Source organism: Sorex araneus, chromosome 3 (assembly GCF_027595985.1).
Source record: "Sorex araneus isolate mSorAra2 chromosome 3, mSorAra2.pri, whole genome shotgun sequence".
Classification (NCBI taxonomy): domain Eukaryota; kingdom Metazoa; phylum Chordata; class Mammalia; order Eulipotyphla; family Soricidae; genus Sorex; species Sorex araneus.
In genome coordinates, this window is record NC_073304.1 from 119,188,330 (window position 1) to 119,213,370 (window position 25,041).

The window sequence follows — 25,041 nt, forward strand, 5'->3', positions numbered from 1 at the left end:
TCGCTTCCAGTTCAGACATTCTGGGGTTCTGGTCTGTTGTCATCTGACATGGGGACTGACCCCCACTATTAGGAAAGCATTCCTTTGGGCCTCAAAGTCTTGAAGAATCTTTGTTAAAATATAAACCACCCAGGGAATAAAAATACATCATTTGGACATTCCAAGGGAGTTTCTCCCGGGTGTGTGAGGGGTGTGTTCTATGCCTGAACTGTCTGTTTCAAAAACGGAAAACAATATGGACATTCCTCAAAATACTAGAAATTTGGCTTCCATTTGACCCAGCAATACCACTTCTGGGAATGTACCCTGGGGGTCCAAATACACACAGCAGAAACACCCCCTGCACTCCTATGTCCACTGCAGCACCAGTCACCATAGCCAGAATCTGGAAACAGCCTGAGTGCCTGCGAACAGACAGATGAATAAAGAAACCACGGCACATCCACAGTGGCACACTACCACAGCTGTTAGGAGAGATCAAATCATGACATCGCTTGTAAGTGGGTGGACATGGAGCATCTCACGCTGAGTGAAATGAAGCAGGAGAGGGACAGGCGTACAGTACTGCACTCATCTGGGGGAAATAAAAATAGAGTTTGAAACTAATATCCCAAGGCAGGGAAAACAGGAGCCAGGAGGACCGGTCAGTGGACTTGCCACAAGTGGGGGGGGGGGAAGAAGGCAGGGGGGTAGAGAAGGGGCCGGGATGATAATAATGGATCACTCTGGACAGGAACTGAGTGTTGAAAGTAGGTAAAGGGACATACAGGACAACCTTTCAGCATCTGTATTGTAAACCATAGTGTGAGAAAGAGAGAGAGAGAGAGAGAGAGAGAGAGAGAGAGAGAGAGAGAGAGAGAGAGAGAACAAAAGTGTCTGACAGAGGTGTTGAAGAGGGTGGGAGGGAAACTGGGGACATTGGAAAATGTACACTGACTGTTGAGGGGATGGGTGTTGGAACATTGTATGACTAAAAACCAATCATGAACAACTTTGTAACTGTGTATCTCACTGTGATTCAAAAAAAAAAATGGCAAACAGAAAGATGATAAAATAAAGCAGGAAGAGGGGCTGGAGCGATAGCACAGCGGGTAGGGCATTGGCCTTGCACGTGGCCGACCCGGGTTCAATCCCCAGCATCCCAATTACTCCTGAGCATCGCCAGGAGTAATTCCTGAGTGCAGAGCCAGGAGTAACCCCTGTGCATTGCTGGGTGTGGCCCAAAAAAGCAAATAAATAAATAAATAAATAAAGCAGGAAGAGCCAATTTGCAATTACTATACGATTTTAACCTATGTAAATAAGGAAAATAAAACCCTTTACTACAAAAAAGATCTATGCAATATATTAAATCTACATTGTCATTACTTGACAGTGAAAAATTTAAATACATGAAACAACAGATATTCTGTAAACTTAATTGATTCTACTGCAGATTTAGCTGATGGCAAACATCTCTGTAGCCCATAGAGTTGGGCAGCTGCACTTAGCTCAAAATTAAAATATCAACATTAAAAAAAAATGAAATCCCTTGGAAATTGCTCATGTTATCTTGAAATGATCATATGTATTTATATGTATTTTATAATCTTCACACACATATGCACATGCACACAGATGCACACATAAGCACACATACATACACACGCACATATATGCATATACACACATGCACTTGTGCCCACATATGCACGCACACACATGCACATGCATGCACAAACACACATGCATACCCATGCACCCACGTGCATACACACACAACACACAGCTGGAGACAGTTCAGCGGGCAGACACAGGCTCTTCAAGAAGACTCATGTTTGGTCATTAGCACCACATGGTCCCTTGAGCACAGAGCCAGGAGTAGCCCCTGAACACAAGGTGTGGCCCCCAGACAGTGGTAGGACCCTAAATATCTGAGTATCAATGAGCATTCAAGGGGGGTCAGTGCATTCATTTGGAGCAAAAGCAGCTTCCACCCACAGGAGGGGACAGTAGGGTCCCTGAGACCCTTCTGTCATCAGGCACAGTGCCACCTTGAGGAAGGGCTGGATTCCAGACTTGTGGAGGGGAACAGGGCTGACCCCGTCTGCGTTCACAGTCCTTGAGGTGGCCATTAGTGGCGTGCTAACAGGGCTGCATCTTTCCTGAGCCAGGTCTGCGCTGGGGTGGGGGGACGACGTCTCTGCCCCGAGTGGGGAGGATATCAGAGCCCCCAGAGTTTCAGCTCAGTTTCAGGGAGAAGGTGCCTTGGGCAATGCCTCTGGGAGCCTGACGCCAATTGGAGCCACCCAGTGGGCAGGACGGGGTGCAGCTCAGACGCTGCAGCCCTCTGTGGGAGGGCGGGCGGAGTGATGGGGTCTAAGCCAGGACAGTGGCTCTAGGGGCCACTGCTCAGTGACGCCTACTCAGCCCTGCCAGGGCAGGGCAGGGCAGGAAGTGGCGCAGGACTACCTTATTTCAACTGGCTTTTTATCCCCCAGGGCAAGAAATTCAATCCACCCAGAGCAAGCAGGGTCACAGGGCTGGGCATGACCAGGAAGCCCAGCACAGCCCAGAAGTCTGTGGTGCTCCACGGGGGCCCCTGGCTCCACAGGGCCTGGCTCACCTGGTAAGAGTGACCTGACACTCTGGGTCCCCTTTCCTGTCCCGGGTGAGTGCCCAGCATCCCGCCAGCAAGGGTGCCGACTTGGCCATCCTGCCATCACCCAACCCCAGTTCTTGACTCAGCTGGGCTCTGGCTTCTTCTGTCCCTTTGTCCCGTGTCCCCATGTCCCAGCTCTGCCCTGCCCCCCGGCCAACGACATGGCCTGTGGCCTGTGAGCTCAGGATCCCCAGTGAGCCAGCAAAGCCCGTGGAAGCATCGGCCAGGCTGGGTGGATTGGGCCAAGCAGTGCCTTCCTTCCCCTGACCACCCGCCAGGGCCAGCTGCGGTGGGCTCCTTCCTGGAGTTGAGCCATCCTCAGCCTGTGGGACTCAGTCATGTCAGGGAGAAGCTCTGGTCCTCCAAGAGCCACAGTTGGACCAGGATGGCCATTGCCAGGACATGCCAGACCATAGGATGGCAACCCCAGGTCTGGCGAAGAGCTGAGGGCAGTGTGGATGGGAAGGGCTGGAGGGGGCTGAGCAGGGCACCTGGTGGCGGGAGGGGCTCCAGCTGAGCCGTGAGGAATGAGAAGCTTGTGGAGAGGAGAGAGACAATGACAGGCTGCCACAGTGATGGGATTATGTGGCATGCGTGGCTGTACACGTGTGCATGCATGGCTACATGTGTGTATGTGTGCGTATGTGTGCTCTAGATACCCAGGAAACCAGGAGTGAGGTTAGTGAAGAAACAGAAGGAAAGCTGGGGCTCAGAGAGAGGAGTTTCACAGAGTTCTACTGGATGCACACAGGATGTCACTCATGTGCACAGATGTGTCTTAGGGCCTGGAGGTGCTTGCTGGGCGTGTGTGTGCATGTGTGCACACTCAAAGTTGGTATTGGTTTTGAAATCTGTAGTCAAGGCTGCTCCAGCTGGCCTAGCTCTTAAAAAAGTTAGGGCTCCTTTTATTCATTTGTCCATGCATGCATGCATCCATCCATCCATTCACCCATGCATGCATCCATCCATCCTCCATCCATGCATTCGTCCATCTTTCTATCATCTTCTATCCATCCATACATCCATTCATTTGTCCATGCATCTGCCCATCCATCTATCCATCCATGCTTCCATCCACCGATCCTCCATCCACCCATCCATCCATCCATCTGTCTGTCCATCCATCCATCCATCCATCCATCCATCCATCCATCCATCCATCCATCCATCCATCCATCTGTTCCACCATATCCTGGGCCCTGGGCCCATGGGAACAATAGGTGCAATGACAGAGCCCCCAACAGCAGCCTCGAAGCTGCATAGCTGTGCTCAGAGTTAGTCACACTCTGGGCCATGAGATAGCTCTAATCGTAAAAAAAAAAAAAAAAAAAAAAAAAAAAAAAAAAAAAGGCGTGGGGAGGACCACAAAGCTCAGCTGACTGGGACTCTGGGTCTCCCAACTCGAGGGCAGGGCCGCTCACTTCAGGTCAGAGGCCCTCGACAGCCTCCAGGGGGCGCTGGGAGCCGTGGCTGGCTCTGGTCTGGCAGGCTACGCTGGGCTCTGGCCTGCTTGCACTCACTTGGCGCTTGGCGCTCACTTCCTCGGAGGTTCCCCCTCCGGCTGCATCTCCTCTGGGCGCTCCCGTGTCCCCGTGTCCCAGGTCTGCCCTGCCCCCCGGCCAGCGACATGGGCGTCTCCCTGGCCCCCGAAGTCGGTGGCCGGAATTTGGGACCTGTGTTCCTGGCGCTCTTCCTGGCTGCTTCCCGAGGTAAGGCTGGAGGGAGGGAGTCGGCACGGCTCGCCCGGGGGCCAGTGGGGGTCCTCGCGGGCAGAGCAGTGGAGTCTCTGCCTGGTGTTGGTGGGGACCCGAGAGGGCAGGTGTGACTGCGGACAGTAGCCCGAGACTGCCTGGCACCACCTCTGATTCCTGGGAGCGGGACAGAGCCCCGCCCGACCCAGGACAGTTCTGGGACAGAGGCGCCCTGCCTTCCTCCCTCTGCTCTCTCCCGGTGGGGGTGTGAGACTCTCAGATCCTGCTGGCTAAGCCTGAGCGGGGCAGTGCCCATCTCCCAACCGGGCAGTGCTGTCGACCTGGTTCCTAACAAAGCTGCAGCTCAGGATGGTTCAGGGGCTGCCGGGGACCCAGAGCACCAGCCCGGCCCCCTCGAGCTCTCCAGTAACTTATGGCCACCTTCTGCCTCAGTTTCCTCTGCTCAGACAGAGTTCCCACCCACCCTTCTCCTCTTCCAGAATGTTCTGGTGCCATGTGACAATCGGGCAGGACAGGGCCTCGGGGGGCCCTGCAGCCCTGGCTTGTGTCTTCAGTGTGGCTGAGCGCAGGGGGCAGGGCCCTCAGGCAGCCCTGAGCCCTTCTGAGAGGAAAGTTTGAGTCATGGTGGGAGAGAGACGGAGGTCGCGGGGCCAGCAGGGAACAGGAGGAGAGCAGCTACGAGGGGCGAACGGGGCCAAGCTGAAAAACACCTCAGAAACCCATGGAGCCTGCAGGCAGTATGTTATCTTGCCCGTGGAAGCCGGGCTGAGCCCTTGATAAGGAGTGGTCTGGTGGTCATGCCCCACCCATGGACAGTCGGGCTGGATGGTGCTGTGTGGGGCCCCAGTCCGCGGAGGGAAAGCACCCCACCGAGCCTCCAGCAGCAGCAGGGCTCTGCCTTGCCCACACCCCGCCCCCAGTGGCAGGGAGACCCCTTCCCTCCCATCCCCGCCGGCTCATGCCCTGCAGTCCTCAAAGGGAAACTGAGTTCTTGAAGACCGGAGCACAGGGAGCGGAGCTGCAGAGGCCTCCACCCCCCACCCCCAGTGTCTACACCCCCAGAGCTCTTGAAATCCTGCATAGAGCACCTTCTCGATACTGAGCGCGTGGGTGTGTCCTCAGCCCAGGGCCCCGGCAGGTGGACCGCGGGGTGCGAGAGTGTGTCTGGGTGCTGGGGGTAGCTGGGAGGTGGGACGGAGACCAGCACCCCGAGAACAGTGGGGTGCATCTAGCCCAGGAGGAAGCCCTGAAGCCTACACTTTGTTTTGTTTGGGGGGCCATACCCTGCAGTGCTCAGACTCTTACTCCTGGTTCTGTGCTCAGGGATCACTCCTGGCAGGGCTTAGAGCACCACTGGGGGGCTGCAATCGAACCCGGGTCAGCTGCATGCACGGCCAGTGTCCTCCCTGCTGTGCTGTCTCTCCGGTCTGATGTCACCCTTTCCTGAGCCTAACTCAGGGGAGACTAGGGGAGGCAGGAGGGAGCCAGGACCCAGCAGAGCCCACGCGAGCAGAGCCCCTCCTCCTCCACAGGCAGGACCCACAGGTGACCTCCTGCCCTGTCCTCAAGGGCTGGCCCAGGAGCTTCATCACCCCCCATCCCCAACCCCTCCCCCTCCCTCGGGGCATGCTGGGCTGAGGCCACTGTCCAGTGCTGGTCGCGGGGCTGCAGGGCTGTGGTGTAAGCCTCTGACGCAGCCGTGGCCAGCTCTTGGGAAATCCTGCACCGCTGCCTGCGGCCAGGCCTTGAGTCAGGCCGGGCTGGGGGAGGGGTGCGGGAGGCCGGGAGTGTGGGAGGGGCTCCACACTGAGCTGAGTGGGTTCTCATGCTCACACTCAGCAGGGCAAAGGTTCCCTGTGGGTCACCCATCAGGAGAGATGTTGTCTAGGGCGGGGGGGGGGGGGGGGAACTCTGTGGCCACTGCCAGCTATACATGTGCACACCACACAAACACACACACGCGCACACGCGCGCACACACACACACACACACACACACACACACACACACGGTCCAGCAGAAACAAAGGAAGGGTCCCTAATTCTCCACACACACCCCCGCCCCCGCAGCCTGCTCCTGACCCCTTCAGCCAGCACAGCCTACACAGTTGGAGCCCCTGCCACAGTCCAACCATTCCGCGAGAGCAGTGTGACCTCAGGGTGGGCAATGCAGTTTCTGGTGGATTGTGGGGTCCCTGAGAGGCAGCCCTAGCTGTTCTGAGGCCTCCCTGGAGGCGCCTGTGTGGACCTGTCCTGGGCACACCAGCGCTTCTGCACAGCCCTGTACTGAGCAGTGCAGCTGTGAGGGTCTCATGCCAGGCTAAGTCCCTGGATGCCCTTTACGGCTGTGCCATGCTCGTGTCTGCCACTCTGTCTGCCACTGTGTGTCTGCTACTCTGTTTGCCACTGTGTGTGTACCACTGTGTAGCTACCACTCTGTCTGCCACTGTGTGTCTGCTACTCTGTGTTTGCCACTGTGTGTGTACCACTGTGTAGCTGCCACTCTGTCTGCCACTGTGTGTCTGCTACTCTGTGTCTGCCACTGTGTTTCTGCTACTCTGTGTCTGCCACTGTGTGTCTACCACTGTGTATCTGCCACTGTGTATCTGCCACTCTATGGCTGCTACTCTGTGTCTGCCACTGTGTGTCTGCCATATAACTGCTACTCTGTGTCTGCCACTGTGTCTGCCACCGTATCTGCCACTCTATGAATGTCATTTGACAGCCGTAAGAGAGCAAGTTTCTGTCTCCATGAGGGGGTGTGCCAGCCTCGCCCTCGGTGAGCCGGGTGCCCTTAGCCCGGGGCCTGGGGAGGCTGCTGTGTGACTCCAGAGGCCTCGTGCCCTTGGCTCTGCACAGGAACTCCTGTCCTGAGAGTCCAGCGTGGGGAGGGACACAACAAACCCCACCCCCACCCCCGGGGCTGGGATTGCTCAGATCCTGGAGGTCTGAAGGGCATGGACCGGGGCACAGCCACCTGGTGGTCCCGTCAGAACTTAGTCCCACATCTGGGGGTTCCCCACAGTTTCTCCTAAAGTTGCCCAGATCTGGGGTCTCTGCACCTTCGCAGCGTGCCCTGGGAGCCTGGGAGTGTTTCCTGTGCTGGATCCTTCCTCAGAGCCGGTGCTTTTCACCTGGCCAGCCCTAGGGAGGAAATAGCATCCATCACCGTTCCAGCGATCACCCTGATGGCTTGAACCTCCTGCCTCCCCATGGGGAGCTGGGAAACAGCCCTGCCTCTGTGACCACTTGCTGAGGTCACATACACCCCGCACCCCACTGTGGGCAGGGGGGACCTGGGGCTGGCCCAGTGGTCTACCACAGCACCGCCCAGCCTCCACCACCCTGGGAATTTCTCAGACTCGACAGAGCTTTACCTACCTGTACTTAGATCTTCCCTTTAAATGTGCCCATGTGTTGACTTAAGTAAATATATCTTAAAAGACAACTTTATATCGCCACCATAAATGGGAAGCCAGTACCACTTGCCATAAATAGAACAAAAACATAAAAGTGTATAATAAGAAAACCAAATAAGGGTATTAAATTCTTGTTGGAAACTCGAGCCTGAGGAAGGCTCTGAATCTGAAAGCTGTCATCCCCTGCAGAATAAAAAAATTAATGGAGAGCGAGCGAGAGAGAGAGTGAGAGAGAGTGAGAGAGAGACACAGAGAGAGAGAGAGAGAGAGAGAGAGAGAGAGAGAGCGAAAGAGAAAGATTGACAAGTGACTAGAGATGTTTTGATAGTTGACATCAAACAGGAACTTTCTCTTTGATGTCATCGGGACCCAGAGGGAATTGAAAAGGGAATAGCTGCTCTCTGTATGATTCAAGGTTACTTAATGCCTTAAAACACAGAGTGGATGGCCCAGGGCATGGGCACTGCTAGTTCTTGTCTGCAACAGGCTGGGGACCGGCTTGCTCCCCTTCCCAGGGAAGGAGCGGGGTACACTCCACACCCCCAATTCTCCCGGCATCATTGCCTTCCCCCTCAGAGTTCACGTCCAGGTAAATTCAGGGGCTCGGGCCAGGTGCTCCCTGGAGTCTGTCTAGTGGCAGTCCCCAACAGCCACACAGCAAGAGAGGGAACGCCAGGAGCCTTCCTGCCCAGGCCTGGGACAAGCTGCTCCCTCATTAGCCAGACTGCCTGTCCATCTGAGCAGGGAGGCGGGGCCACCTCGAGGTCCAGGTCCTTGCCCTGGGGTTCAATCCCAGCTGGCACTTTCCCTCTTTGTCAGGCTCTGAGAGATTCGTCAGGGCCTTGTGCTTCTGTTTCCTGCTCTGGAGTGGAGAGTGGGGAGGATGGCAGCAGCCAGCTGAGAGAGGGGGAGGCTGAAGGAAGCCAACACATCGAGGCTGACAGAAGGAACTGCAAAGGACGTAAGGGCAGCCCCTGAGCGGCCACTCTGCGGCCAGGACACAGGAAGCCGGAGCCTGAACCCCAACAGCGGGAGCTGGTGGGCTTGGTGCACACGGGCATGGGGCGTGGGGTGGGGGGCTCTCCTTCAAGCCTCATCCCCAGGAGAGTCCACTGGTGGGGCTCCTGGCCACCCGCCCAGGCCACCGAGCTCCAGCCCCGGATGCACCGCCGCTTCCCCAAGGTGCTGGAAGCACAGCTTCCTCCAATACAGCACAGCTTCCCCTTCCCGGCTCCTGGCCCCTGTGAATGGATACTTCCTGCGGGGGCAGGTATCAATAAACACATCTGAGATGCCCTTTGTCCTCCTTGGCGGGTCCCCTGGGCGGAGAGAGCTCCCCAGGCACTTCCTGGAGCTCAGTGCTGGCTGGAGCGTTGGGACAAGTCCTTGCCTCTGTTTCCCCGCCTGCTCTGTAACTTGAGCCAACCTCACCGGTTTTGGCACCATCCTGGGGATATCCGGGGAAACAGGGTCTGACCAGGGGCTGGAGGCAGGCTCATATCTGATGACCAGGACCTGACCTCCAGGCCAGCAGCAGCAGCAGCAGCGGGCCGCTGTTTAGAGAGAAGCCTTAGCCGCTGGCCGGAGTTCAGCTGCTTGGGTGGGGGCCCCCAGGCCTGATTAATCAAGCTGGGACGCCACCTCCAAAGCCAGGGCGTTGCTCTGGCAACCCCAGGCTAAGCTCAAGAAAAACAGGCCTGTCCATGCCCACACCAGCCCATCCCCTGGCCCCCGTGCCCGAGGGCTTTCCCGAGGCTCCTCCTGGGTGAAGAGTGGAAATTATGAGAAGCAGCATCCAGGGATGATGCCAAAGGGATTTGGCCAAGGCTGAGCTCCCATCTGCAGCTGGGCACCGCCCACAGCTAGAAAGTGGCAGAAACAAGACTTAAGTCTGAGGAGGGTTTCCAGAGAATTCTGCACCCCACTGCCTCTCTGCCTTGGGCTGGCTCACACGAGGACCTCAGGAAATATTTGTGGAATGAAGGGAACATGTTTGCAGCTGGGGCAAAGCTGGCAGAGCTGGGACCTATGGTGGAGGGCACACGGGGGATGGGGGCAGTCACAGCTGAGGGGGCCTGGGGTGCCAGTGGGGGGCTGTGTCTGCAGAGCAGCAGGTTGGAGGTGTGAGTGAGGCTGCTCCTGCCTGGGCTGGTGTGCAGGGCAACTCCACTGACATTTCTGTCTCCTTCTCTTTATTGTTGCTCTTTGTGTGTTTTGATTTTCAGGCCACTCCCAGGGGTACTCTTGGTGTAGTGCTCAGGAATCTGTCCTGAAAATGCTGGGGGGACCATGCGGTGTCGCAGACCGAACCTGGGGCTCCCGTGTGCAAAGCAGGTGCTCCAGCCCCTGGAGTCATCTCTTTTCTCTTTAAACTGGGGTGAGGATCCTTAAGTCAGGAGGCTCGGGGATAATTGCACTCAACGTACTCAGCATGTTACAGGGCCGGGATGTGGCTCCAGGCACAGAACGCACACCTTGAGGTCCCTTCCCCACCCCCAGCACCACCAGGAGTGGCACTGAGCTGCTGCCACTGCTTGGTGGCAACAGGCAAACCGGGGGCCCAAAAGCGAGAGACACACACGCACCTGCCACCGTTTCTTGCTCCCTTCCCTGCCGGGACAGAGTCAAGCCTTTCCTCCTGCCCCAGGTCTCAGAGCTGGAGAAACTCTGAGAGTCTCCAAGAGTCTGAAGAGGGAGGGGGTTCCCGAGAAGTGTGGGGCCTGCCTGCAGCACCGAGAGACGGGGTGGGTGGGTGGGGGCTTCGACCCCCAGGCACATACCAGGGTCCTAAGGCTGAGCCGCACTGTCCAGTCTACTGCATGCCGCCTCCCAAGGAGGGCGGGGCCGGGCCCAGGAGCTGCACAATGAGGGGGGTGTAGGCTCCCAGCGGGGGGCACCTTCCTGTCCCCACCCTGGAGTCAGTACCTTCCTCTCCGCCCTCTCGCTGCCCCCACAATGACCCAGGTGTCCGTGGGCTCTGCTCAGACAATGAGCAACATCCTCCCTCCTGATTATAACCCCAGCCGCGTGCGCGCACTCGGCCCAGTGCGTCCAGGACGGGCCTGGCACAGACTGGCTGCCAGGACTTTGCCCCGGTTGGAGTCTCAAACACAACAGGGGGACAGAGCCCAGGACTGGGCGTGGCCCCTCCTGGCTGCCCCTCGCCCTGAGACATTCTCCTGGTGCCTGCCCCCAGACCTGGTCCCAGGGCAGTTCCTCCTTTCTCTGAAAGGGGAAGAGGGCCTTCTGGGATATGGGGGCGATTGAGCAATGCCTTTCCCCAGGACCCCGACACCCCCTGTGTACCTCCATCTCCAGCCCCTCTCTGAGCCCTAACACGGGAAGCTCTGAAGATCAGGTCCCTGCCGCCTGCCCCCCAGTGGTCCCTGCTGCTGTCTGGTCACCCACTCCGAGCTGACAAGGGTCCAGGCTTGTTCCACGCCACCCTCCCCCGACACTCCACCTGTTCTTCCATGGCCCTCACGCCCTTTGTTCCTGCCTCCCTTCTCTCCTGCCCCCCTGCCCCGTCTGCACGGAGCCCGCCATGCCCCCCTGCCCGTGTGCCCGTGAGGCTGCGGCCCATGCAGGGGGAGTTCCCGGGCTGCGCCGTGGGAAGGAGGGAGGGGTAGCAGCTGGCAGAGGTTCTGGGGGGCTGCACCAGAGGCCCTGGAGTCCGGACGGAGAGAGGCAGCTGAACAGCACCCATCTGACGCCGGGTGGGGGAGCTGCTCTGACGTGGGCTTGCTCTTCAGAGAGAAGCTGCATGTCCAGATGATCCTGACCACGTCCTGGCCTTTCCTTTCTGGGGGCTGGGGCGGGGGAAGCCATAACTGACAGTGCTTAGGAGTTACTTTGGTTCTGAGCTCAGGGATCACTCCTCGGGGTATTTAGTGGACCACACGTGATGCCAGGGGGCCACATGTGATGCCAGGGGACCGCATGTGATGCCAGGGGGCCACATGTGATGCCAGGGGGCCACATGTGATGCCAGGGGGCCACATGTGATGCCAGGGGACCGCATGTGATGCCAGGGGGCCACATGTGATGCCAGGGGGCCACATGTGATGCCAGGGGGCCGCATGTGATGCCAGGGGGCCACATGTGATGCCAGGGGACCATATGTGATGCCAGGGGGCCACATGAGATGCCAGGAGGCCACATGTGATGCCAGGGGGCCGCATGTGATGCCAGGGGGCTACACGTGATGCCAGGGGACCGCATGTGATGCCAGGGATCCAAACCCTGCAACAAGCACCTTCCCTGCACTCTCTCTCCAGCTGCATCAGCTCTGGCACTGCCTCGCCCCGTGCGGGCTGATTCAGTCCCCACCCACCCCATCCCCACTCCTCTGCTCCACAAGGCTCCCTCCTCCCTCGGCCCCTGCATCGCCCCGTGCAGGCTGATTCAGTGCCCCCACCCCAGGACCCCTCCCTCCTCCCTCAGTCATCTGCTGTGGGTCCAAGGTGGGAAGGAGGAAGTGGAAATATCTGGGTCCAGCAATGGAAAAGATGCAACTCTCTGGAGTCTGCGGCATATCCAGGCCCAGGTCACAGCCACAGGACAGCGGGGAGGACGCTTGCCCTGCATGCGACAGGGTTCGATCTCCAGCACCCCCGATGGTCCCCCAAGCCCCATCAGCAGTGATCCCTGAGTGCAGGGCCTGGAGGTAGCCCAGGGCTCAGCTGGGTGAAGGCCCCCAAACCAAAGAGAACAGAAATTCCAAGTTCTCCATCTGCCTGGCCTGCAACAGCTCTGAACAGGCATCCAAAAGGCCCCGTCCATGACGTTCAGTCTGCATGCACAGCTCTTTGGAGGGCATGGCCACGCGCTCCCCTCCCCCCCTGCAGCCCGCAGGCTCCCTCTCAGACTCAGGGCCGCAGGGTCTTGGCCTGGCCACTCTGCGTTCAAAGGCCGGTGCTTCAGAAGCGCAGCAAGATGCCTGGAGACTGCGTGGAATGCACGACCAGGGGCTGGTTGCTTCGCTTGGTATTGGAAACAAAACAAACTAGAAAACACGTCTGAGAAGGCCGGTGGGGGCGGGGGGGGGGTGCGTGGACAATGCCCTCGTGGGCTTCCCGGCCCTCTCCTTCACACCTCGGGGGGCCTGTGTTCGGGGCGCTCTCTCCACTTGCTGGTGACCGGGGCAGGATGCTGGCCTGGCACATTGCTGACCCAGGTTCGTTCCCTGGAACCCCGTATGGTTCCCCAAGCCTTGCCAGGAGGAAGCTCTGAGTACTGTTGAGTGTGCCCAAAACAAACAAGTCCCAAAGACCCCGCTCCTGCAGGAAGGACCCAAAGGTTCTGTGGACCCAGAGGGGATCAGAGTGAAGAGCTGCTTTCCAAACAGGCTATTTTTACTTTTGTTTGGAGCACTGGTATCTACTGGGCAGTGCTCAGGGGTCACCTGGTATGCTTGGGGGACCACATGGGGTGCCAGGGATTGAACCCAGGTCAGCCGCATACGAGGCAAGCGCCCTTCCTGATGCACTGTCCCCCCAGTCCCCCAAACAGGCACCCTGCTCCCCATCTCCCCATCCTGCCTCTGTCCACCTGTCCGTGCAGGGCATGGAGGTCAGTTGTGGGCCGTGTCTGCGGTGGGGGGTCAGGCACCTCGGCCCCAAGTCAAGCCTGCACCCCTCAGACAGCCCCCCGGGAGGTGGGGGGCAGCCGGGAGGCCCCCGTGTCTCCTGCGCCTATGCGGCTGCCCTCCACGGGGCCCGGATGGTGGCAAACGGGTTGGTGACGGGCTCTTGTCTCCCTGAGCAGGTCTGGTGACCGCCTTCAAGGTTGCCACGCCATACTCCTTGTACGTGTGTCCCGAGGGGCAGAACGTGACCCTCACGTGCAGGGTGCTGGGCCCCTGGGCCAAGGGCCACAACGTGAGCTTCTACAAGACGTGGTACCGCAGCTCGCGCGGCGAGGTCCAGGCCTGCTCGGAGCGCCGGCCCATCCGCAACCTCACGTTCCAGGACCTGCACCTGTACCACCGCGGCCACCAGCCCGCCAGCAGCAACCAGAGCCTGACCCAGCGCCACGGGCTGCAGCCGGCCGCTGACCACCATGGCAACTTCTCCATCACCGTGCACGGCCTCACGGTGCGGGACAGCGGCCTCTACTGCTGCCTGGTGGTGGGGATCTGGCACCACCACTCGGAGCAGCGGGTGCATGGGGCGATGGAGCTGCAGGTGCAGAGAGGTGAGGTGTGGGGAGCAGGGGTGGGGGGTGTGAGCTGGGGCCGAGGGACATTGTCATCCACCCCACCCTGGGCTCCGGGCTGCCCGTCGGGGAGTGGCCAAGGGGTGCTGGGCAGTAGAGCGTGCGTCTGGGTGCATTCGAGGGGCTGACAGCAGGAGGCAGCCACATGCCCTGTGGACAGACAGGCTCCTTCAAGGGGGTGCATGCACCTTTGTGTGCTCCAGCGGGCCAGCACAGCCAAGTGGGCACGACAGGGGGCAGCAGGGACAAGGGCGTCCTCCACTGACCCCTACTCATGACTGCCTCCTTTGCTCCCACAGGTCAAGAAGCCCCTTCCAAGTGCATCGCATACCCGCCCTCCCCCAAGGAGACTGAAAGTAAGGCCCCCCACACCTCTCCCCTGCCTTGACACCCAGTGGCCTGGCGTGGCCGTGGCAGGCGCTGGGTAGCAGGAGCTGCCCTGGCTCACTGCCCATCAGCTGCGGGAGGGCAGGGTGGCGTGGGCTCCCTGACATCTCCCGGCTCTGTGCATGGTTGGGGGGACTTCTTCCTTTCCCGCCCTGGCTGCGTGCCAGGCCTCTGTGCCAGGTCCTTCCTAGAGTCTCAGCAGAGTCCCTAAGAGCAGGGACATGAGCCTCACGGCTTCTCTGGGCAGACACGGGGCCCGGGGTGGACAGAGCTTGTGCAGGCCAGAGGGACGCAGGGCTGGAGCACTTACTTCATCTCTCTCAGTGGTGGAGGGGGGCTTGGATACAGTCAGGCGGGGGCGGGGGCAGGGTTCAGCCCACTGGTGTTTGCTTGGAGGGGTGTGAGCACCCACAGGTCAGGGGAGACTGTCCCAAAGCTTGGGGACAGCGGGCAAAGGGGAGCTGAGTGAGGGAAGCTCTTGCTTTTGAGAAAAGCCATCAGGATTTTAGAGGCCTCCTATGTGGATCTCTTGGAGACACAAACATGCAAGCCTGAGGCCTGCCTGTAGGAGGAGGACTGCACAAAGAGCTGCCTAGTTCAGGAATGGGGAAAGCTCAGTCTGGGCCAAACTCCAACTCAAAGGCAGGAGGAACTTCTATTTACTTTAAAATAATAATAATAAAACCAATAACCAGAAACCAGGAACTTAATTAGAGTTGCACATTTCTAATTGAGCCAGACCCATGAGCTCCGAGAGTCTTGCCCCTAGCCTCTCCCTGCACACAGTGGGACTCACCTACAGCCCTGGCACTGAGGCCCCTGTCCTCATGGCCTCCACTCTAGCACCTGCACACACCAGGGACAACTCACCAGGTGGGGTGGGGCACATGTGAGTCCTGAGTCCACTCTGAGCAGTCCCGAGCCCTGCTTATTCCCAGGTCCTTATACAGCCACCGCAGACCCATTTCACAGATGGGGAAACCAAGGCACAGGCAGGCAGAGGCGCTTGCTCTGCATGTCTCAGACTTAGAACCAAGAGGAGACACCTGCATGCCGGATCCATGGGGGGCAAACCCAGCCCCCCTCCCCTCCGTCCATACTGACTTTCTGAAAATAAGTCGAGTGACCCGAGTCTTAAAGACACACAAGGGGTTCAGAAGGATGCCGGAGGAGGAGGCCGGGGGAGGACTGGGTGGTGCACCTGGATCCAGACTCAGATGAAACAGCAGCGGGAGCTGAGGCCACTGGAGGCCTGGGGAGTCCCAGAGTTGGGCTGATGACACCCAAGAGTGCGGCAGAAGGGTGCCCTTGCCCGGCGAGAGTGAGGAGGGGCCTCTGCTCTCTGGTTGGCTCATTCCCCTCCTCTCTGGCTGTGGGGTATGTGCATCCTCAGCCCAGCCCCGCCGTCCTGGGCTACTCTGAATTAGCCTCCTACAGGCCAAAGGGCCTCCCGGACAGTCCTTGCATGATCTGGGGACCACATGTCCACCGAGAAAGAGGGAGCGAGCGGTTTACTTTGCAACCATGGGAGGGTGGGCAGTGTGGGCAAAGGGGCTGAATCAGGGATGAGAACCCACATCTCCCCGCTGGGCAGCTCAAGAGGGAGATGGGAGAGCAGGTGGGGTGTTGGGGTGGTGCTGCACGGAGGGTGCTAGGACGTCCATGTCCTGGAGTGACCAGAAGCCCAGATTCCACACACGCTCTGGTTCTGAAATTCGGGCAACTCTGGGCAGGAGTAATAATCAGCGGGTAGGGAGCTTGTCTTGCCACAACCCACCCAGGTGCAATTCCCAGCACCCCACATGGTTCCCTGAGCCTGCCAGGAGTGAGCCCTGAGCACAGAGCCAGGAGTGAGCCCTAAGCACTGCCGGATGTGGCCTCCTCCAAAAAATTGTGGACAATTCGTTGAAAAGGTTTTGTGTGTGCCTGGTAGCCATTTGAGACTTCAGGCTCTCCTAGTGAAAGGCAGCTCTGTCACGCAGTGAGAGTTTGGATTCCGAAATCGACCACATTGCCCAACAGGGGGCCGGGGCCTACTGGACTCATCTGTGAAATGCAGAAGAGGATGCGAATCAAGGCGTCCTGACTTCCGGCTGTCATTAGGCTAAGGGGAAGAACTCTCAACTGTCACCGGGCACTTAGTGACAGGGCTCCATCTTTAGGTGACGGGGTCTTAGGCTCATAGAGTCACACGCAAGCCATGCAGCCTGTCCCGCACTGCGTCCCACTGTGGCTGCTGGGTGCAGGATCGTAAAGCGGCAAGCCACTGTGTATCCGTGTGCTGACACCCCGCCTGGCACTGCACAAGCAGGCACCTGCTGGCCTTGGTCACCTCTAAAGCGATCCTAGGCCATAGTCTACTAGTCTCTGCCCTTGTGCAAGGGAGGGTGGTGAGAGGTGCCCACAGGCCGTGGACAGCTCCCGGTGCTGTCTGGAAACATCTGCTTACTGGGGGCGGGGATATGGGGTGCTTCCCACTGGAAAGTCCTGGGTCCCTGCTTCCTAAGACAGGTGCCCTGCAGCCAGACTGTGTACCTGGCTGCTAAGAGGGCTTCCGGCCAAGCAAGCAAGCAAACGGAGCCCTGAGCTCTGCTCTCACGGTGCTGTCTCTGGCGAAGGGAGGAATGGCTGGTCCAAGGATCGACCAAAGCCAAGCCAGCCTTGGAGGGGTGGGCAGGACAGAGATAGCCAGTCAGGTCTGGGGTGGGGGGCTTCCGGTTTCTCACTAAGCCCCAGGAGGGCAGGGTGGGCAGCCCGTCCCAGAAGTGCCCTCTCCTGGCACCGTGGGCTAGTTTGCTCTTATCCTGGCCAGCCTGCAGAAGAGGGCGTCCATGTGCACTCTGTCCTCTGCAGAACCAGAGGAGGACCCTGGCGGGCCCTGAACGAGGCCTCTCTGAACAGCACGGCTGCACCCCACTGCAGTGGACGGGTGTGGCTTAGCCTGGGGCGGCCTCTTGGGCCAGGATCAGCTTGGCCCTGGCTGGGGAGTCAGTAGGAGGGACCCTTGCTTGAGCAGGAACTAACTGTGTGGAGAGTCAGGGCGACGTGTGAGTCTCCAGAGGGCCCCAACCCTTGGCCTATTCTAACTCTCAGAGTCGGGAAGGGCCGAGGAAGGGGAGCGCGGCTGGGCATAGGAGCCCTCCAGGGCAGAGGGGCCGGGTGGCTCAGAGCTCAGGGAGAGTCACACCCCCACCCCAAAGACCTCGGAGAGGACTAGGGCTAGCCCCCCTGCAGCTGGTTCTCTCAGGGAGGTCCTGTGGGGGGCCAGCAGCCCCCAAAGGTCTGGGTGAGGACTGTGGGTCTCTCCACAGCACGCTGCGGAGAGAGGCCCCGGGCCCGTGGTCACATGTCTGCCTCTGAACCAGCAGCTGCTTTCACAGTGTCTAAAAAACAGTTTGTTCTCTGCGGTGTGTGAACCAACCGCCTGAAAGCTTGTTTACACCCTCGGGTTTGTTTAGCCGCACAATGAGATCAAAACCAGACTTGATTCCCAAAGAAGGCCTGAAAAGGCCAACGCAGAGACCTCAGCCCAAGTCCTGGTGCCCCCCCCTCCCCGGAGCTGCGTGGGGCCATGGGACAACGTCTCCCTGCCCATCTCAGCCGGGCGAGAGAGGGCAGCGCTAAAATTAGGAAGGAAACTCATTTTCCTCGGCTGTGGTTCTGAGGGCACGTCTGTTCCCAAAGAAACCCCTGGAGTCAGCAGATGGGCCACACGCCCCCACCTGCCGTCAGCGGGGTGTGGCAATCACTCCAGTCCTTCCGCAGAGAAATTTAGCCAGAAAGGAAATGCACGCACTCCCGGCTGAGCATGGCACCGCCGGGGACTGGGCAGAGTCGCAGCCCCAGCAGGGCAGGCTCTGTGGGTGCCAGGGCCCACAGGCCCACAGAGGCCACGGGGCCCATTTCAGGCGAGTGTGGAGTTCTGCCCGGGTGAGATGAGATCCGTCTCTACTAAGACAGACTTGGAAAACTCATAATCATCTGATCTCACAGGCGCGGTGTACGCAGGGAACTTTCCTAGATCACCTAGGAAACCCACGGCTGACTCTCTGCAGGGGGCCCCAGGGAGAGGGGCAGGAAAATTAAAAAAAAAAAAAGCAACAAAACCTATTTTGCAAACACATACCCAGCGATGCTCAGGGGCTCTGCACTCAGGAATCACTCCTAGTGGTGCTCAGGGGACCATACCAGGTGCCAGGGATGGAACCCAGGGCAAGCGCTAACGACTGTTGTACAATCTCTCCCTCTGTAGCACTGTTGTCCCGCTGTTCATCGATTTGCTCGAGCGGGCACCAGTAACGTCTCCATTGTGAGACTTGTTGTTACTGTTTTTGGCATATCAAATACGCCATGGGTAGCTTGCTAGGCTCTGCCATGTGGGCAGGATAACTCTCGGTAGCTTGCTGGGCTGTCCAAGTGGGACAGAGGAATTGAACCTGGGTCGGCCGCATGCAAGGCAAACGCTGTGTTATCGCTCCAGTCTGAATCTCTCCCTCTCCTAAAATATTTTTTTAACGTGCACTATTTAATTTTAATTTATAAAGTTCTATCATGGAGCAGGGGGCATTGCCCCCCCCAGCAGTGCTCAGGGGTCACTCCTGGTGGGACACTATATGGTGCAGGGGCCACATGCAAGCCAAGAACTTTAACCCTGGTTCTAGCCCTCTGGCCGCCAAATGAAAATGCTTTTTTTTTTTTTTTTTTTTTTTTTTGCTTTTTGGGTCACACCCGGCGATGCTCAGGGGTCACTCCTGGCTCATGCACTCAGGAATCACCCCTGGCGGTGCTCAGGGGACCATATGGGATGCTGGGATTTGAACCCGGGTCGGCCGCGTGCAAGGCAAACGCCCTACCCGCTGTGCTATCACTCCAGCCCCGAAAATGCTTTTTTTGTTTTGTTTTGTGTTGGGGGTCACTCCTGACTCTGAGCTCAGGAATCACTCCTGGCAGGGCTAGGGGGCCATCTGGGGTGCTGGGGATCAAACCTGAGCTACTGTTATCTCCAGCTCCTGAAAATGTTCTAAATGCCAGATAAGGATTCAGATAAGATCCAGATTCGCTCCTAGTTTCCCTTTGTGATTTCTGTGTCTGGGATTGAAGAGGTGGGTGACCAGAGACTGGCTGGAGCAAGGGCTTGCTCAGACTCGAGCTGGGGTTCTTACTTTCATTTATAGTTTATGGTGGTAAAACACCCAGAACACAAAACCTGCCAGGCTAGCCACCTTAAATGGCACCGATAACAGTGGCACATGGCGATTCCCTTCACCATGTGGTGCCACCTCACTATTCCTAGAAGGTTTTGATTTAATTGGTTTTGGGGAGTGTGGTACCCAGAGGCTGATCCTGGCACTGTCTCCGGGGGCACTCCTGGTGGTGCTACGTATGTGGTGCTGGGGATCTGAACCAGGATCCCAGCCCCGTCGCCGCTTGCGAAGCAAACGCCTCAGCTCCCAGGTTATCTCTCCAGTCCCTCCAGATGCTGATTGGTTTTGTCTGGGCTCTGGAGTTCTGGAGAGATGGTTCAATGGCCCCAATCCAAGCTCTGCACACAGGAAGCCTGGGTTTGATCCCTGATACCACAAGGTCCAAGCGCTGTTAGGGAGTGACCCCAGAGCACAGAGCCAGGAGTAGCCCCTAAGCAGCACTGGGTATGGGCCCCCAACCCCAAAATATTTTTGGGCTGAATGCCTTTGGCCCTTGCGTTTTTATACCTGGGGCTGCTTTGCCTGCATGGGGCACCTGAGCCCCCAGGGGCTGAGCTGTCCCCAGGAGAGGGGGGTAGGGGTGAGGGGGTGATGGGACAGCCCCCTTCTCTCTCCTCCCCAGCAGCCCCAGCTGTCAGCAGCCGGTCCCACGGCATGAGGTGACATGGGGTTCCTCTCAGGCTTTCTGCCCCTCTGCGGGTCACGGAGGCCCTGGCTGTGGGGCCTGGTCTGGCCTTCTCTGGCTGGAACTCAGCGTCCCCTCGGAAGGAAGGTCAGAAGCGGGGTCTCACCCTGGCTCCTCTCCTCCTTCCAGACATCACAGCTGCAGCACTGGCAACGGGGGCCTGCATAGTGGGCATCCTCTGCCTGCCCCTCATCCTGCTCCTGGTCTACAAGCAAAGGCAGGTGGCCTCCAACCGCCGTGAGTATTCCCAGCCCTGGGGCCACTGCATGCCACGCGGGGGCCCAGGGAGCCTGCTTCTTCTTTCTTCATTTGCTGAATCATTTGGGAGCCATACCTGGCCGAGCTCGGGGCTTACTGCTGGCTCTGTGCTCGGGAATCACTCCCGGGGACCAGACGGGGTGCCGGGGATTGAGCCTGCGTTGACCTCGTGCAAGGCCAGCGCCCTCCCCGCTGGACTCTATCTCCAGCCCCCCAAGGCCCTCTGTGACTGTCCCCCCACTCCTCGACTCAGATGCTTGCGAAACCAGAGGGCAGGGCTAGAGAAATCAGGAGATGTGAGGGGGAGGGGGAGGGGCAGGAGGAGCAGGAGCCGGCTCTGGTCGGCCGCCGCCCACCCCCACCTCCTCCTCCCTGGGACATGGCCTCCTGGAGTTCTGGGGAAAGAACTCGGAGTCTCAGTCGGAGCCTCAGGATTCCAGCCAAAGGGCAGAAGCAGGTGCCCAGGGCAGGGATGGAGTGGACAGGGAATCTGTACGGGCGCACTTAGGGCAGGACGCACGCAGGGCACCACTCCTGGCACTGAGGGGCATGCTCAGAAATAAGCCACACTGGGGACACACACCAGGGGACGGGGAGAGAGCCAGCTGAGGCTGCAGGTGCTGCGGGGCCCGTGGGTGGGAAGCGACCCCCAGTGCCCCTCTAATGCGGGCAGGCAAGGGGCACAGCAGTATCAGGGGTACAGGAACTGAGTGGCTCAGGGGCCGGCTGGTAAACAGTGACGTGGACTCAGCTGCTTGGAGATTTCAGGAACTTGGGTGCAATTTCCTTGCGCAGGTTCTGCTCTTCCCCGCCCCAGGACTGCTTCTCCATCCAGCTCTCTGCACTGAAAGCCTTGACCTTGGAGGGCTCATGGTGGCGGTGGTGGAGGGGGGTGGGCAGAGGCTTCGAGAAGAGGGAAGTTGGGGCTCTGGCATCTGATTGGTGGCTGGCCTGGGGCGGGGGACAGGGAGGCAGAAACTCGGAGGAGGAAGAGAAAGTGAGTACAGCGACTGAGAAGAGATGTCGTGTCAGACACCCCTGCCCCTCCGAGTTCCTCAAAGGATGTCACCAGCGCCCTGAAAGTCACCCTCAGGCAGCGGACAGAGGCACAGAGCAGGCCAGCCACTCTGTCCCGGAAAACTGGCCTTGAAATGCTCCCACCTGCTGAACCAGGGCCAAGGGTCAAGCAGGAACCAATGAGCCCCAGGCCCCAGGCAACTCAACACCTGGGCCCCACCTTGGTTAGGGCGTGGAAGCAAGCTCTGGACTCCTGGCCACAAACAGCCTCCATGCATGGCCAGCGCAGACTGTCACCACGGCCTCAGCGGCTTGGAGGACAGATGTAGTGTTGCTGACCCGAGTGGCTGGAAGTGGGGTCCGGGGCTGGGGGACATCTGCAGTGGGTGCAGGAGGGGTCCTGGGAGGCCTCCCTTTGTGACCAGCTTCTCTGTCCGTCTGTCCCCAGGTGCCCAGGAGCTGGTGCGGATGGAAAGGTAAGGCCCAGAAGCAAAGCGCACAGCCCAGCCTCTCTCCTGGCCTCCCGGGGCCTGTGGCTCCACCCGGACTGTCAGTGTGGAAAGGGGCGGGGAAATCCCTCACCAGGGCCGAGCCTCCCCAGAACCTGGACCTTTCCTGGTTGGTCTGTTTTGAGGCCACACCTGGCTATGCTCAGGACTTATACTCCCAGCTCCTCGCTCAGGGACCACTCCTGGCAGGCTCAGGGGACCCTCTGTGAGGCCGGGGATCCAGCCAAGGTCGGTCCCGTGTAAGGCAAAGTGCTTTCACCCTGGACTGTTTCTCAGGCTCCACTGGGACGCCTTCTCTCTCTCTCTGCCCCAGTAACGGATGGTACCGCCACCATCAGAGCTTAGTGACTTACAGGTCTCCCCGAGACCTGACAGGAGGAGATGTTTCCAGCCAGCGGGCCCCTGTGCTGCCTCGCCCAGCTGGCGAGAGCACCACCATCCTCGGCTGTGAGGCCGCACACCTGCCCCCTCACGCTGGGAAGGCACACCACACCACGGGGGCCTCCGTTGTCAGCTGCAGGGGTGGGAGACAGAGAGCGGGACAGACGCTGAGCATGCAAAGGAGGTCCCGGGAGAGCTGCCAAGCTGCGGGTGCAGAAGCTGCCCGGCCCACGTAGCTCCTGGGTGCCACGGAGCCTGGCACAAAGGACATGCCCAGACAGTGCCCGTGCCTGAGCTTCTTGGGAGACTTTCACGCCAGGTCCGAGACCACCCTGAGAGAGATCCTGAGTGGGGGGTGGGGACAGGTGCCTCCCCAGGGCCCCCCGCTGTGGGAGGCAGAGGCTGCGCCCGGCCTTGCCCGTGACCGGCTTCCTTTCTGGTTCTCTCACAGCAGTGCTCAAGGACTTGACAATCCGGGCTTTGAGATCTCTCCGCCTTCCCACGGGCCAGCCGAGGCCAAGCCCAAGCCTCCTCTGACCTACGTGGCCCAGCGGCAGCTTTCTGAGTCGGGGCGACACCTGCTTTCGGAGCCCAACACCCCCATGTCCCCCCTGGGCCCTGGGGACGTCTTCTTCCCATCCCTGGGTAAGTGTGCCCGACACCTGCAGGGCTCACCTGTGCTCTTGACCCTCCCGGGGGTGGGGGGGGTCCCGCAGCCATGGCATGGGGCTGGGGGGTGACGGGCAGAGGGTCCCCATATTTATTCTGCTCTTTCTTTCCTTTGCAGAACCTGTGCCTGACTCCCCTAACTCTGAGGCCATCTAGGGCCAGTGGACAACAGTGGTCAGGGCGGGACAGGTGCCTTTGAGCCAAGGCTGGCCCTGTGCAGTCCCTTTTGGCTTTGATCTTGCTTCCTTCCCGCCTGCTCTGACCGTGACGCTCCTGCCAGCCCTTCGGCCCATCTGGACGCCCCATGGCAGGAGGGAGAAGACGCTGGACCCTGTTTGCCGTGTTAAGGAGGACGGAGCCTAGGACCCCACCACAGAGACCTGACGTGCACCAGCTGCAGAGGCCAAGTCAGCGCCATCCTAAAGATCCAGCATTCCCAGCTCCGTGCAGCCTCTCTCCCCTGGACCTGAGGCGGGCGCATGGGGCCTGGGTGGACCCTGTGTCCAGGCAGGAGACGGGTAGGAGCAGGATGGGAGCAGTCTCTGTAAGATCCACTCTTTGTAAAGATATGGGAGCCGCGTGTGCCTGCCCCAGGCCTCGGTGGCCTCCCCCAGCCACCCCCACACTGGGCGGCCAACAGGCTGAGCAATGCTGGGGTTACTGCCCAGAGCCCCAAACGAGTATGCACAGGCCTGGTGGCCCCCATGAGTGACTGGCATTTTGGGCAATGGAGGTCAGGCCCAAGTGTGCACTGCCCTCTGCATATGTGTGGGGGTTGTGGGGAGTTGCTGGGAAGGTCAGTACCGGGGCGTCCACCTGGATCTTCCATGCCCCAGCCCTCTGCTTGGCCACCTCCTCTCAGGGGACCCAGACTGTGACACCTGGGAATGAGAAGAGGGGGCTTGGGCAGCAGGCGAGACGCGTGGATGGATTGGAGAGCTGGATCTCAACCGACACTCTGCTCCGGAGGCTTGAGCCCCGGGGACCCTCCTGCCCCACCCCAGGCCTCGGTGCTCTGCCTTGACTGTGCCAGGAGGGAAGATGGGGACCCCCTTGTACATAGAAGGGCTCGGGCTTGCTCTGCTCTGGACTCTTGACCCCCACTTCTGCTTCAGGCTGGCCTGGGTTTGTTTTTCATAAATGTGTACCTGGAAGCCTTTGTGCGGTTTCCTGAGAGGGTCTGGCGTTGTGGGGAGGGTCTGTGCCCACTTGTGGGTACAGGAGGCCCAGGGGGGTGGGGCGAGACTGGTGGGGACAAGGGGCCCAGGTTACACGGGTTGGCTCAAGCCGTCCAGCACCTGAAGACCTGACGTGGGTGTAGCACAGTATTAGGGCTTGCACACAGACAGCCCGGGTTCAATCCTCGGATCCTACATGGTCCCCCAAACACTCCCAGGAGTGATCTGAGTGCAGAACCAAGATTAAGTCCTGAGCACCACCAGTCTGGCCCAAAACAAAACAAAAGACCTTCAGAGGGGCTGGGAGAAGCCCATACAATTGCCTGGGGGAGTGGGGTGTGGGGGAAGTTGGGGAGCCCCTGGGTATGTGGCATTGCTTCTGAACTTGCTTGCTGGGCCTGAGAGTATGGGCTAACGGCGGTTCCCCGCAGGCGGGTGCTGGAACAGCAGCCCTTGTCTTCCCCAGCACCGGCTGCATCTGCAGCCGAGGGCACTCAGTGCGAGCAGCCACAGGAAGAGGGGGCCAATCTCCTTCCTCGAGGGGGGCCACGGGGCAGGGATGCACAGGGTAACACCCTGCTCACAGCTACCCCTCAGGCTGAAAGACAAGTGTACAGAGCAGACTGCCTGCTCTCCAGCTCAGAGAAAGTGCAGCTGCCCTTCCAGGAGCCTGGCCTCACCCAGCCCTCCGCTCCTGACCTCACGACCAAGATAACTTCTAAGAATTTGGCCGCCAGACCCCAGGCCTGGCTGCAGCTCCGTGCGG

General features: G+C 59.3%; 2 protein-coding genes across 3 annotated transcripts in view; one reads left to right on the top strand and one right to left on the bottom strand.

Moving 5' to 3' along the window:
• The window catches only part of CDH23 (cadherin related 23), a 67,817-nt gene that overhangs the window by 34,718 nt on the left and 8,058 nt on the right, over positions 1 to 25,041 (bottom strand). The gene's annotated exons all lie outside the window — the stretch shown is intronic.
• Positions 4,153 to 24,250, top strand: VSIR (V-set immunoregulatory receptor). The gene is made up of 7 exons (XM_012934243.2): positions 4,153 to 4,350; positions 13,538 to 13,966; positions 14,287 to 14,343; positions 20,393 to 20,500; positions 21,987 to 22,014; positions 22,880 to 23,073; positions 23,216 to 24,250. Exons 1-7 carry the CDS (start codon positions 4,269 to 4,271, stop codon positions 23,251 to 23,253), a joined length of 936 nt encoding a protein of 311 aa, XP_012789697.2. The 5' UTR covers positions 4,153 to 4,268; the 3' UTR covers positions 23,254 to 24,250.

Excerpts from the sequence above, each read along its gene's own strand:
- VSIR (XM_012934243.2), top strand. The coding sequence starts at position 4,269 with ATGGGCGTCTCCCTGGCCCCCGAAGTCGGTGGCCGGAATTTGGGACCT. Across the intron at positions 13,967-14,286 it reads GGAGCTGCAGGTGCAGAGAG|GTCAAGAAGCCCCTTCCAAG; the intron begins GTGAGGTGTGGG and ends TTGCTCCCACAG. Across the intron at positions 23,074-23,215 it reads CGTCTTCTTCCCATCCCTGG|AACCTGTGCCTGACTCCCCT; the intron begins GTAAGTGTGCCC and ends TTTCCTTTGCAG.